The sequence below is a fragment of the Saimiri boliviensis genome, chromosome 19 (assembly GCF_048565385.1).
Source record: "Saimiri boliviensis isolate mSaiBol1 chromosome 19, mSaiBol1.pri, whole genome shotgun sequence".
NCBI classification, from domain to species: Eukaryota; Metazoa; Chordata; class Mammalia; order Primates; family Cebidae; genus Saimiri; species Saimiri boliviensis.
In genome coordinates this window covers 5,424,280-5,439,510 of record NC_133467.1, presented here as the reverse complement: position 1 = coordinate 5,439,510, position 15,231 = coordinate 5,424,280, and the positions used below count along the sequence as shown (strand labels likewise).

The 15,231-nt window shown below is 33.7% G+C and overlaps 1 protein-coding gene across 4 annotated transcripts in view; it reads right to left on the bottom strand.

Annotated features, from left to right (window-relative positions):
- The window catches only part of BRINP3 (BMP/retinoic acid inducible neural specific 3), a 375,313-nt gene that overhangs the window by 161,468 nt on the left and 198,614 nt on the right, over positions 1–15,231 (bottom strand). For all 4 annotated transcript variants that reach the window (XM_074390113.1, XM_003938158.4, XM_010348756.3 and 1 more), the window contains one exon: positions 13,924–14,114. In XM_074390113.1, coding sequence (XP_074246214.1) covers positions 13,924–14,114 — 191 coding nt within the window. The remainder of the gene's footprint in view (positions 1–13,923; positions 14,115–15,231) is intronic.

Genomic DNA, 15,231 nt, shown 5'->3' with positions numbered 1-15,231 from the left:
ACATAGGTATACATGTGCCATGGTGGTTTGCTGCACCCATCAACCCATCATCTAGGTTTTAAGCCCTATGTGCATTAGGTATTTGTCCTAATGGCCTGCCTCCCCTTCCCCCCAACCGCTGACAGCACCCTGTGTGTGATGTTCCCCTCCCTGTGTCCATGTGTTCTCACTGTTCAACTCCCACTTATGAGTGAGAACACGCGGCGTTTGGTTTCTGTTCCGGTGTTAGTTGCTCAGGACAATGGTTCAGTGCTGGTATTTTTAAAAGCTATCTAGAAAATTTTAATGTGCTGCTGGTGTTGAAAACCATTGGCTTAAAAAATCAATTGCTGTTATTACAGGCAAATGATTTCAATCAGACCTAGCTGATATTTTTTATTGTCTTACAAGTTTTAATTGTGTTGGGCACTGAATTTTCTTATATGACTTTTCAGTGTGTATGAATATAATCTCGTGGGATTTTCTTTTTACCCCTTTTTACTTGACAAATAATAAGTCTACATATTTATGGTATACAGAGTGATATTTTGATATGTGTACACAAAGTATTAATATAATGATCTAATCAGGATTATTAGCATATTCATCATCTCAAACATGTATTATTTCTCTGTGTTGTGGACATTCAAAATTCACTATTCTGGATTTTTGAAAATATACAACAAATGATAGTTAAGCATATTCACCCTATAATGCTGCAGAGTGCCAGAACTCATTTATCCTATCTAGCTGTAATATTGAATCCCTTAACAAATCTATCGCCGTCTTCCACTCTCCCCTGTATTTCCCATACTCTCAGCCTCTAACAGGACCCACAATTCTACTCTCTACTTTCAGGAACTCCCCCCCTTTTTTTTTGCTCCCCCATGTGGTTAAAGCATGTAGTATTTAGCTATCTGTGTGTGCCTGGCTTCCTGCTTAGCATGATGTCCTCCAAGCTTTTCCATGCTGATAAGATATGATCCCATGGTATTTTAAAATACAAATCACCTACTCACATTTCCCATACACATTTCAAATTTATTTCAAGGTCACAGATCTTTGGGGGTTTTACATTTATTGGTACCCCCTAGACACTCTCTTGGACAAAATTTGAGCTTTGCCATCGTACTTTGAGCCCCATGAGAATAAAACAAGAGAAGCGCAAATCCATCTGATTCAGCAGATGCTATGGAAATCTCATTGCCCCCTCTTTGCATGGTTTCATTTTTTATTATGGTTTCAGAATATCTTTCCTTATCAACTTATGAATACACAGAAGAATGGTTTTATTTTTAACCCATTATTTTTATTTATTTTTGGGGAAATCTGTGTTACCTCTTGCTATTAAGTTGGTGCAAATGTGATTGTGGTTTTGCCATTACTTTTAATGACAAAAAAGTACCTTTATTTTCTTTGTTGTTTTTAAATTCATTTTATTTAATTAATCAAGTTGCTATTTGTTTATTTTAATTTAATCTCATTTCACATCTGCTTGTCATTCATAATTTTCTCCTATTTGCCAATACTAATAATTGAAACTTCTTATTCTGATATTATATGAAGATTATATTTCATCAAAAAACTCTTTTCCACAATGTGCCACCTGCCCATTAAGATGCTATCATTTTAATTTTTCATTCCATCATTCTCCTACCTCTACTCTCTACCTACCCAGGGTACTTTTGGAATTTTTCTATTTCTATTCCCTCCTCCACTGAAAAATGTTTCAAGAAAACTTTTATATGTTTCTATATTTTATTCTGAGATTGTATAGTTCTAAACTAGGATAACAATGTGTTTTTGCAATATGTCCCTTTTGTTTTAAAAATCCCTGTTTAAAACATAGTACATATATTCAGAATCTATGAGTTCACATGGAGATTTGAACTCTATGACTATATTTATATACATTCACACACACGCACACTCATGCACTCACATACACCTCTATATATTGTATTGTTTATAGCTCACCATCACTTCAACTATTCATGTTTTCTATTCTGAAATCTCTGGTTTTAATATTTACTATTTCTTAGAATTCTTTTTAAAACAGAATCTTCAGACATAGTGAGTGAATTATAAATCTCAAGTTTTGCTTACTCAGAAGATCTTGCTTTTACCTTTACAAATATATATTTTTATAGATATATAGCATCTGGGTTATGAGAAGAAAACCAGGAATGCTCAAATTCATCCAATTCAGCAAATACTGCCAATGCAGTTGTTTTCTTTTAGTGGACTATAAATTTTGTGTGTGCTTTTTCTTTTATGTAATTTGTATTTTCAAATGATATATATCTTCTGATACAATATCTATATTACATCCTAAATTAAGTTTTCTTGTATTTTTCTTTCCTTTTTATCTTATGGTTATAAGACAGACTTTCTGTTAATTTTTTATTTGTAACAATTCTCTATTAAATAATATGTTATTCTCAACAGCAAATTATTTGAGACTATTGTTCTCAAGTTTTAGAGAATGTTCTCTATCAGCTATATTTCTTTAGAGGCTTATAGTGATTTTTCTAAATGATACTGCCTTTTCTGGTATGCCTCACCTTACGGGTTGCTATTTTTTTCTTTATTTGCTCATTTGGACTCCAGTTCAACTGCAAGAATATCAGAAGACTTTGTTGGTAGCAACCCTGAGGATATTGGAAGACTGTTGGAGAAAACTATGCCATGCGGTTGTAGCTTAAGCAGAAAATGGGTAGCCTGTCAGTTCTCAGATAAAAATCATGTCACTTTCATTGATGTAAAGATATTCTCCAGCAGCCCTGAGCACAACAGACACTGAACAAACTTTCACCAAATATGCAAATCAACTAGATAATCTGCAGACCTCCAGCCATATTTACCCTTATACGGAGCAGTAAATATTTTTACTATTTCTAGCAATTACAGAATCATTTACTATGTGTACATTTTGCTTTAATTTCTAATATTATTAATTCAAGTAAGAACAATTAATATATTCACTAATCTTACTAAAACAAAACATTTTATGAGATGTTTCAAATGTAAAAACTAGCAACTGATTTCTGTTAAAATAAGCATCCAAAAAAGTAAAATGTGTTAACTTGAGCAAAAACAGTATGTATTAAGTAAAATTATGGATGTTTTGTAATTTTCGGCTTTATTTTAGGTCATCATTTTCAATGGACAGGATTCCATTTGGTTTTCAAACTTTGACTTAGACCAAAGGTAAACTCGTTTCAGAGTCTGAACTGAACTGTTAAAGCCATTTTTGAGTTATGCGAAGGTGAGAGTACATTTTTCACGCACCTAACTAAAACAGGCCCCAACATTTTCTACTAATGCAAGTCCCAAAGGACTAATGCTATATATTTTATAGTCGACCGGATTATTAAATTTCTCACCAAAACTTCTAAATTTAAAGGGAAAAAATCATTTTGAAGATAACAAAATTTCCATTTATGAGTCAAAAAATTGCTAATAGATGACTGTAGTTTAAAAAAAAGAAAATACAATTAAGGCCAACTCAGATTTCTGTCTAAATTAGATAGAAAATCGATATAGGACAAATATCAAATTAGTGTAGCATTTCAGGGCAGAAATGTTATGAAGTTAATGTACTTTAAAATGTAAAAGTAATTCAACCTCAACCTTTTACAATCTACCTACAGGGGAAAGCAGCAAACTAAAATATAAATTCTATGCCAAGCACATCCTCTAGTGAGCTTTGATCACTTAAAGCTTGAGCTCCTTTTAAGCAGCACAATGGGTAAAATATCCATTATCAAGTGGGATATAATAAATTTGGAATTACATATCACATCACTAATTATTTCTTAAACCTAGCTAAGTTTTATTTAATTCCCAGAGCAAAAAGTGCTCAAATTTAAGGTGGAGAAATAAAATATTAAATGTGTAAAATGTTAAAGGGGAAAAATATGTCTTTTTTAACTTGATATTTATGTCAATGGCATTTCATATTTTTAAACTCCTTTTTACTCCAGCTTACTGTGGTAATTTTGGATCTCTGTTCAATTCCTTTCCAGTTACCACCAACTTCATAAGCCTGTCCTTTATGTCATCATTCAGGTTGTGATGAAATTGTTGAATAGGATGGAGTCAGGGGTATTGCATCACTCAATTTTAGAGAGTATTATCTGTGGTATTATATGGAAAAAAAAAAAAAAAAAAGAAACTCTCCAAGTCCTGAGCAGCTCTGAAGTATGGTTTAAGAAAGTATTGCAAGAATTTAGCTTGGAACAGCATGAAGGCTGCATTTGTGTGATAATGAACAAAGCCAGAATGTGATACAATGTATGGTGCCTGAACTAGTTCCTGTTAGGACTAGAAGGGAAGGAGTGGAAACCAGAGAAATCTGCAAAACCCATTCACTGATTAGAGAGTAAAAGGAGAAATGACAAAGAGTTATTTGTAACCATTTATAATTTGGCATAACTGTGATAAACTGAAGGAAACCTTTTCAGTTACTGACAATGTTAGAAAATAACTTAATTTTGGTCAGTTTAGAGTTGATGCTTGATAAAATATGAAACGGACAAAACATATGCTCTTCTTTGATGAAATTACTTATATGTCAATACTTCATTAATAAAAATTACATCAAATGCACAATTATTTATTAGCAGGTAACAAAATATTTTCTGACCCAGATCAGCCTGTAAGAAGTCTCTTCTTTCAGAGGCCTCTAAGACGTTTTACCTCTATTCCTTAGATCACCATTCATATCTCTGCCTCTATTGCTACAGTTCACATTTCCATTTAGGCCACTGTGATAGGTTGTATTGGTGGTCAAAACATTTTCTGATGCTCTATAACCCCACATGTGATACCTTCCTCTAGAGAAAGAATAAATCTTCTCTCCAATGAGTATCAAAATCAGGGTAGTGAACGCCAGCTATCTGATATGTAGGTAATAAAAGGCGCACCGTGTGCACAGAGTTTTTAGATCATATTTATAAAACTAAAACTAGACTGCTTTCCATTATTAGCATGTATTGGCAATTCTAAGTGTTGTCAGTGGTAAGATAAACCACCCTCCAAAAATGCTACTGGTCCAAGTTCTAGACAATTGTCTGGGCTCAGGGCAGCCCTTATTGTACCACTACACCACCTTCTGAACTCAGGACTGGCCATATGACTTACTTTACCACTGGCAAGAAAACAAGCTGAAGTAACAAATGCCACTCTTAAACGTAAGTTGTAAAAAACCATCATCTGCCTGTGACTTTTTCCCTTTGCTAGAAAGGACTCAAGAAGCGGTCCTCCTTTAACTGGCTTTTGGTGTACTGTACATAGCCATAGTTAGTTTGCAATAGATATGTAACATGAGTGCAAAATAAACCCGTGTGCTTTAAACCACACTGGAAATTGTTTAGATCATGACATGACTAGCCATTTCTAAGATAGCACTATCAAGAATGTGAAAATTGCTATCACAATGTCATCATCGTATCATGTTAAACTGACAGCAAATTGTATATAGGGCATCCATTCCCTCATACACTACCTCGTGCCATATACTTTTCTGTAAATCTAGAAATATTTAAGTCAGTAACAGACATATTTAGAAGATGGCATTTCCTAAGGTTTTTATCACTTTCCCAAGTGATGAAGTTAAAAATTCCTATCATCAGGTAGGTAGGGGAATCAAACTTTCTTTTACTTAATTTCGTCATGAAAAATAAATGCTTTGTTAAACAGACAAGAGGCAAGTCAAGAAGACCTAGACCTAGTAATGTCAGTACCAATTATCTTGGCAAAATTTTAAGTGACAACTCAAATAAATTGGGTTGCAAACACTTGAATTCCTGAAATCGTTTCATTCTTTGACATCTGGGAAGCAGAACTTTAGAAAGATTTGCAAACCACTTTTCCAACCGCCCTCTAGTGATTATGGATGGAAATACACAAATTCACTGGAAAACTTAGCCTGTATCTCAGGTTCAGTACATTTTCTTAAATTTTAATGCAGAATTCTGGCATTGTAGCTTGTTTTATTAAGAAATATTCCCTTAACCAGGCATGGTTGCTCATGCAGATAGCCTCAACAATATGAGAGGTCAACATGGGATGATCTCTTGAGGCCAGGAGTTCAAGATCAGCCTGGAAAACATAGTGAGACTCCATATCTATACATAAGAGTAACAGTAATAATAATAAAATTTTAAAAAGTAAAACACCCTTAATTTGGTTCCCTTTTTATTAACTGGCTTCTTTTGGAAAGGGTAAGAGGATTTTGAAATTTCTACTCTCTAACCCAATTATTTTTCTGTGTTAGAGCTTATTCCTGAGTCCTGTGTATTTGCCTGAACTTGTACTTAACAACTATGACCATAATTGTTTTTTAAAAAAATAACGTTTATAAAGCACTAAATATGTGCCAGGCACTGTCCTAAGCACCTTAAATATATTAACTCTCTCAAGTTTCCTGACAACCTCATGATCTAAGTGCTATGATTATATTCATTTTACAGATGATTAGACTGAAACATAGAGAAGATAATTAATTAAGCAAAATCACACTATCAATAGGTAGTGATATTGGCACACCAACCTAGGGCCATGGAGCTCCAGAACTAGAGCTCTTCATTTCTCTCCATCCTCTTTCTGATATCATGTGCCATGCTGAACCAAGGGGTATGTATGTACAAATTGTATAGAGAAATGGGAAATAAGGAGATATTTATCTCAAACACTTAACTCTCTGCCCAGGAATGTAATAAAAGAAATTGAGAAAAAGCATCCAATATCTAATAAAGACTGTGTAGCATCTACTGACAGGTAGATGAATCAATTTTAGAACAGTACGAAAGGAGTAGCATGCAAAGGTATTTTTTCATTTCATTTAATATGATATTTAACGGTACCTTTGAACAACAACAACAAAAGAAACATAAAAACAGATGGCTCATAAACCACGTTCATACATTTCAAAACCAACAAATAGTTTCCTTATTTACCAGAGATCTTATTGAATATAAGCAAACCAATTCAGTTTATCTTTATATTCAGGCACTGATGATTAATAAAAAGGTGATTTTGAGCATTGACTTCTTATTCAATAAATGAGAGAAGGCAAGTCTCTCTACTGAAGGTTTGTCAGATACACTGTAACAGAGATTTAATAAAAAGTCACTTTGTATATAGTTTACAAAGATAATTTTTTTCCTTCTAAGCACCTGTACTACTTGCAGCTGATATTTCACAAATTCAACAAAATGCATCCAACAAGTATTTGTTGAGTGTCAGCATGTACTATGCTGCTGTGTTCCATGCTCAGCACTGCAAGCATTTCAAAGATGAGGGAGATTCTGCCAAAGAGCTTTAGATATCAGTTACACTGTCAGGATTTCCTAGTTTAACTGTGTTGCGATCTTGATGCTTTGGAGACTATGATATAGAATATAAAGAATCATTATGAAAATAGACAGCAACTGTGTGTTGTTAAAGTATTTCCAAAAGAGAGTACTGAGTTTTCTTTCTGCTTATTAAAAGAGCTGTTACTCCACTACACTGAGGCAGAAGAAATATGAGGATGTAGGAAGATTACGGCCTACCGGGGATTCCTGTGAAACTTTTCAAAGCTGTTTCAGCATTCATGCTATAGTCATTACCACTTACCTAATTTTAGCAATCTGAAACTCGGGGATTGCTGCAGTTTCTGATTGCCACAACATCATCAATTCTGCTCATGCTGAGTTAGTTCATTTAATTTCAATTAGCATTCATTGAGCTCCTATCTTATGCTGAGCTCTGATTGGAGAGATGAGAAAATAAACTACTTGTATAATAAAATAAGTGCTCAATAACATTATGTTGCATAATAATGGCTACGACTTTTAGCATTTTCATATGCTAGGTATTGTTTTAAGAGCTTTACAAATATTAACTCATTTGAAAAATAAAAAGTAGAGAAAATTCAATGAAACTGAAAGCTCTTTCTTAGAAAATATCAACAAAGTTAAAAAAAATGTTTAGCTAGAAAGCTTACTCTTGGAAAAGATCGACAAAGTTGAAAAAATGTTTAGCTAGATCGATCAAGATAAGAGACAAAACTCACATAACTGAAAGTAAGGAGACCAGAAATAACTAAAAATTAGGAGTAAATAAGGGATATTACTACTGACCTTACAGAAATAAAAAAGGATATTAAAGGAATACTATGAACAACTGCACGTCAACAAATTGTATAATTTCCATGAAATGGAAATGTATCTACAAAAACAGATTTTCTTAACTGATAACCTTAATTTCCTTTATGACATAGACTATGAAGGTCATTGCTCAGCTTTAGAGGGGCCAAGGCTGAATAGATTTGGTGAGGAGAGGGACAAATATTTGGAGGAGCCACGTAGCTATAAGATAAAGCTGAACAAGGGCTAGGACTGGTGGCTCAAGTCTGTAATCTCAGCATTTGGGGAGGCCATGGTTGGAGGATCTCTTAAACCCCTTGAGTTCTTGAAACTGAACTCAAGAAGAATTATACAATATGAATAAACTTATAACAAGTGAAGAGATGGAAGTAATAACCAAAAACTACCTACTAAGAAAAGTCCATACCTAGATGGCTTTAGTGCTAAATTCAACCAAAAATTCAAGGAAGAATTAATACCAATTCTTCACAAACTCTTCCACAAAATAGATGTAGAAGGAGTATTTTCCAAATCCTTTATAAGGCCAGTATTAACTGCTACCAAAACCTCTGACGTATCACAGGAAAATATAGTCCAATATCCACTTTGAATATAGGTATAACAATCCTCAACAAAATACTGACAAACTGGATCTAGCCACAGGTAAAAGAAATACACATATTGAACAGATGGGATTTAGCCCAAAGAATGCAAGATTTGTGCAACAACCTAAAATCAATTAATGTAATAAACCATATAAATATAATTTAAAAATTTTTTTAAATCATATGCTTCATAGATACAAAAAAGCATCTGACAAAACCAACACCCTTTCATATAAAAAAAACACTCACCAAGCTATGAACTGAAAAGAACTTCCTCCGTATTTTAAAGAGCATGTATGAAAACCCACAGATAATATCCTACAAAATAGGGAGAGAGTGAATACTTTCTTCCTAAGTGCATGACAAAGGAAGAATTTCCACTCTTACCACCAGAACAATGAAAACACAGAAATAAAAGGCATAAAGACTGAACAGGGAGAAGTACTATTATCTGTTTGCAGATAACATTACCTAATGGAAAGTCAAAAGGAATCCACTAAAAAAAAAAATTAAGTAACTTAAGAAGTTTAAAAAAAAAAGAAAAGTAAAACAGAGAGGTTAGCAGCATGGGGGAGGTGGCAGAGGGAGGTCATGAAGAGATATAGGTCAATAAGTATAAAGTTGCAGTTATGTAGGATGAATAAATGCGAAGATCCAACGCATGACATGAGGATTATAGTTAATACTATTGTATTGAATAGTGAAAATTTGCAAAGAGAGTAGATTTTAGCCACTCTCACCACAAAGAGAAAAGAGTAAGACGAAAAGATGATGGGTATGTTAATTTGCTTGGCTGTAATAACCATTTCATTGTGTTTAAGTATATTAAAACATTATGTTGTACATCTTAAATATATACAGTCAAAAAGAGTATCAAATGTGAATCTTTCCTATGAATGCAAAATATAAAATCTGCAATTGTTATGAATGGTTCACATGCATATTTTCTTAGGTCTTCTTAAAGTAACATTTTAAAATATATACATAGAAGTAAAACTAAAAATAAATATACTGTTGTTTTACTGATTTTACTCCCAAATAACAAATAATTTACTTATCAAAACTGCTTCTTGGAAAAGTATTGTTGGGTTTAATTTATAAATAACTTTAAAGTTTTTAATGTAATGTATTTTATAACTTCAGAAATGTAAATTCAGAGTCAGCTATAGTGCCTCTTTTCAACATCACCTAAAACATTAAGTCAAAATTATGCAGCACTAAAAAACTCATTTCAACATAGCTATTTTTAAGCTAGAATAGTGACCTTAAAGTTAATTATAATATATTGTTTCTGCTTTATCCTAGGTTTGCTGCACAAAACTTTCCAAATGCTATAATTTTAAAATCTATCTGATTGTCTTTTCTACTTTGAAGAATACGAGAAATACAGTAACATATTAGTAATTGTTTTACAAAAATGATTACTTTCCAAAATTTTTAGTAGTGTCCTGTTATAAAAACTTAATTTCACTCAGTGCATAACTTCTAAAAATTAAAATAATAATAAAATCCTCTTTGAAAATATGTATGCCATAACACATCAGGTAATTAAATATCCTTTCAAAGTATATAATGTATTATGTTTTTCTCATCAATGTCAACTACATAACATTAAAGTTTATAAGACTATTTAAAAATAAACTTAAAAATATGTTAGTGTAATTTTTGGAATAATTTTTTTTTTTTGAGACGGAGTTTCGCTCTTGTTACCCAGGCTGGAGTGCAATGGCACGATCTCGGCTCACCTCAACCTCCGCCTCCTGGGTTCAGGCAATTCTCCTGCCTCAGCCTCCTGAGTAGCTGGGATTACAGGCACGCGCCACCATGCCCAGCTAATTTTTTGTATTTTTAGTAGAGACGGGGTTTCACCATGTTGACCAGGTTGGTCTCGATCTCTCGACCTTGTGATCCACCCGCCTCGGCCTCCCAAAGTGCTGGGATTACAGGCTTGAGCCACCGCGCCCGGCCTGTTTTTGGAATAATTTAAGTCCACTGAATTGAATCTTCACAAAATAATGAGCAATTCTAAACATTATACTTCACATTTTATTGGACTACAAGTGATATTGTGAAATAATATTTAAATGCTATTAATTGTTAAGAATGTGGCAATTAATTAAGCTACATAAGTGTATGTGTCACTTTTTTATTTACGGATTTGTTAATGAATTACTGTCTACATTTATATTCATAATTATAAAAGACAAAACAAATCGCTTTATTCCGCTTTCCAGAAACTGACTCATAGTTAAAACAAATTGTTCAACTCTTGTGATTTGCAAGAATGAGCATGTTAAAAGCTGGCATTATTCTGAAGATTTACTTATATTTTTGCTGTTACCTGGTAACAATCCTATTTTACTTTATTTTTTTAGCAATTCCGTGTCCTAAATTCTGTAAATCGCAGAGCAACTTCATTCAATATTTGCTCTAGAAATTAAATGCTTACTATATGTCACTTAAAACATAACGTACATTACCAAATCAAAGAAACTGTCAATCTTGTTATCCTTTGATAAGTTAAAGCATACAAGCAATGCACTGAACCTTTAGGGATTTAGTAAAAGAATTAAGATCTTGGTTTCAGAGACTACAAGAGCACTTTACATTGAATTGTTTATTTAACTAGAAAGGATTTCAGTAGTTGAATGCCCTTAGATCCAGCCTACCGAAGTCGCCTCACCCGTCTACTCAGTTCCTCAAACTGAATTCTCAGCACTTGCAGATTTAGACTTACAAATCAAGAGAGACACCTTTTAACTGTGCAGGGACACATTTGATAACTAATAAAAATCAAAGATACTCTCCACACAAAATTGCACAGACACATCACTGTTCATGTAACAGAGGTCTGGACTTCGGGCAGTGTACATGGTCATGGGTTTCCGATTCCACTCTTGCTTGAACACAACACATAAGCACAATGCTTTTCCCTGGAACCTTCACAATAACTCTGACTGCAGCTAACCCTGGCCTGGAAAATCATCAGCTACTTGAAATTACAGCTGCTTTAGACCGAAATTCTTATTAGGCCTAAATTAAATGCTGAAGGGTGTAACTGCCCTCTGCTCCTTCCCATCCCTCACTACCTCACCACCTCACGCTTGCACTCCCTATCAATTTCCACACCTGTATTCTTGGCTATGTTCTTAATGAGCTGGTGCTTATTTCACTTCCTTTTTTCCTTGGTTACAGCACAAAGAAAGATGGGTACTTCTGTTCACAATGATACAGTACCTGTATCATTGCCACTGTTTGCTGTTTCCTCCACCTAATATAAAGCCCCCTTTCCTCCCATCTCCCACCACTCTACACACTTTAAAACATTTCTCTCCCATACACTGGAACTCCTTTCCATGGGTAACGGACAATGGGCATTCCCTGTAGCCCTGTCAAAGTGAAGTTGTTGACTCCCAAATTCCAGATTACTCTTTCTTCGTCCTCAGAACTACTTAGATGACATACTTCCTATAAGTGTCACTTCTTGGGACTTGTTTCTACCACATAGCTAGGTTATACACTTAGCAAAGCATCATTATTTCCGTTTGTCCTCACAGAGTCTAAAAACAATGCCTGTATACAATAGTACGCCTCATTAAAACTTATGTTTTTTTTGCCACATACTTCTCCTGTGGGAGAAGACAAGTATGTGCAAATATCCACTACGTTTTGACATGAAATGTGTCTCTATATTTCTTACTTAGAGTACAAAAACTCTATTGTATAATTTCGCTTGGTGCTAAACAACAACAAAAATCAATAGCCATATAATAAAATCACTTACAACAATTTCTTCTATTAGAAAATACAGTTTGGCTTGAGTTTCTGTTTATATCCTTGAAACTGATTCCTGGAAAAACCTAGTTTTCCTCAGCAACTTCAAACTAAGTTTCTCTAAAAACATCTTACAAAATTTTTAAATTAGCCGAAACATCTGCATGCATGCTGGCTACATTTTTATCAATACAGCGTAAATATTATTTACATGCTTGTTACTCAATACAACATTACTCCCAGAGTCAGAAGCCAACTAACTGTATTGCATGATTTACATCTACTAAAGTCTGTTTTCCAACACCATCTACTAGCAACATTAGGATTTTGCTGTACTGTTTGTGTAACCCTTAAGCTAAAGGTATTTCCACATTACCTTTTATTTTCTCCAGTATATCCTGAACAGAAAGATGTATTAGAACCATCTTCCTAGCATTCTTAGTCCATTTATGAGTATAAGTTGGAGTGGCAACTTTACAACTAACTGACACAAAAATGAACATACATTTATTTTAGTTTCATAAAGTAATAAAATGTTACATTTAATTATTAATTTTTGTATTAACTATGAAAGGTTAGATTTGAAACACTCAGAAATGCTCTCTCTTTATTATTTTGTTATGGTTGATGTAGGCTAGGATTATACTGTTCTGACTCTTAATTTTACAATGACCATTTAACAAATGAAATTACTTTGATCTAATTTGCCAGAGAATATCTCTAAAACTTATTGTTTAGAAGATAACAATTTCTCCTATCTCTTTCTCAATCTCTTTGTCTTATTCATTTTCTTTTGAAAATCAGAACTACATTATTCTCCCCTTTTCTCAGTTTTGATAAAGTCAACCTTAGTGTATTCAAAGTCAAATGACTTTTAATCCACTAATTCTAGATTATGGTATATTTTGCCTTCTAGAAACCCATATAATCATGCACTTGTACATCTTAATATATGTTTAAAACATTGAGGGATAGTTTTCCATGAAGCAGGACTTCCTAAAAATATTTTGTGCCATGGAAGACTTTGAGCCTGGTAAAGCCTCTCTTCTCAGGATAGTATTTTTAAATGGGTAAAACAAATTAAGGAGAATTATAAAAGAAATTGATGTTATTAAAAGAAATTTGTATCCATGTATACTTTGAGAGGGAGTCTGTGCACCACAACATAAATTTATACAATTCAAATATATTTTAATTACATTTAGCCATGAAAAATCTTGACCTACTTATCAAGTAAAAAAAAAATTATACTGAAATACATACAATTTCATCTTAAATTTATCATATAATTGAAAGCAAAAAAATCATAAATATATTTTTATAACATAATTGTTTACATTCATGGGATAAGCAAATACACAGAAATGCATTTTGGATGTAGAAGAAAGAAACAATGGAAGGAGATAATTTTAGCGTAAACTTATTCTTACCTTTATGGCAGTGGATGCAATTTGAATGTGGTGAAGTCTCCGAAGGGTGCTGTCCCTATCAATGAAATAAGAGGCGGCTAGCTGATGCAGGGTCTCCAGAGTGACCGAAGAGCTATTGGTGCTGGAATCACTTCCTTCAGCTCGTTTGCTCAACTTCCGCTTGTCCACAAAAATTGTGAGTGACTCCTCTCCTGCATTAATAATATTTCAAATTATTTCATTTTCCACTTAAAATCAATTTTTAGATATCTGCAGGTGGAGAGGCCTAGATTACAGATGTAATAAAACACAGGAGTGATATACACCAAAAGGAAAAGGGGGTCTTACTTTTTCATCATGAATATTTCTCAAGTACCTCAAAAAATGCCTGAGATATTAATCACTTTAAATACATAGTTACTGAATGTCAAACATTTAGCTTTTGTAGAACAATTGCTCCAGACTTTATTGACTTTCTAACATAGTTTAGCATAACACTCATATGGTCCAAAAGAAAATTAAACTATGTAAAACAAACTTAAGTGAGGTACATAAAATGAAATTGTGTTTACTCAGAAATTGTTACCATAGAATAGAATATCCAAATGGAAACATGATGAAACACCAGGTTTCATTTGGACTTTTAAAATTCAGATAAAGCGTATGTATATACAGGTAGGTATATATATGTAATAAATTCAGAATTTCCATGCATAGGATGTATTAAAACATTGTGTGCTAATACACTGCATTAAAAACACTAAAATCTGTGAAGGATTTAGATCAGATGTCCCCAAACTTTTTACACAGGGGGCCAGTTCACTGTCCCTCAGACCGTCGGAGGGCTGCCACATACTGTGCTCCTCTCACTGACCACCACTGAAAGAGGTGCCCCTTCCTGAAGTGCGGCGGGGGTCCGGATAAATGGCCTCAGGGGGCCGCATGTGGCCCGCGGGCCGTAGTTTGGGGACACCTGATTTAGATAGTGGCAATAGGTTCTCAAAGGTAAAACATAGGGCATATTCCAGTTAAGCTATAGTTTTCAATGTCCAACACACAAAAACTCATCATTTAAGTTAGACATTGAGAACCTGTGATCCTCTAACAACCATATTATTGGACACTAACCTAGTACATAATTGTCAAACTTGCTGTTTTCGTTCTCTCAGGAACCTTTTTGTTTGGGTAGATTGTGCCCATTTATAAACTAACAGGTCACTCTGATGAAAGGGCAAATAAGTTTGTCTAACAGAGTAGTTGGCATTTCCTTTTTTTCTTGTAGTAACAACAATTTTAAAATGACACAGACCAGATGACAATCCAATTTTA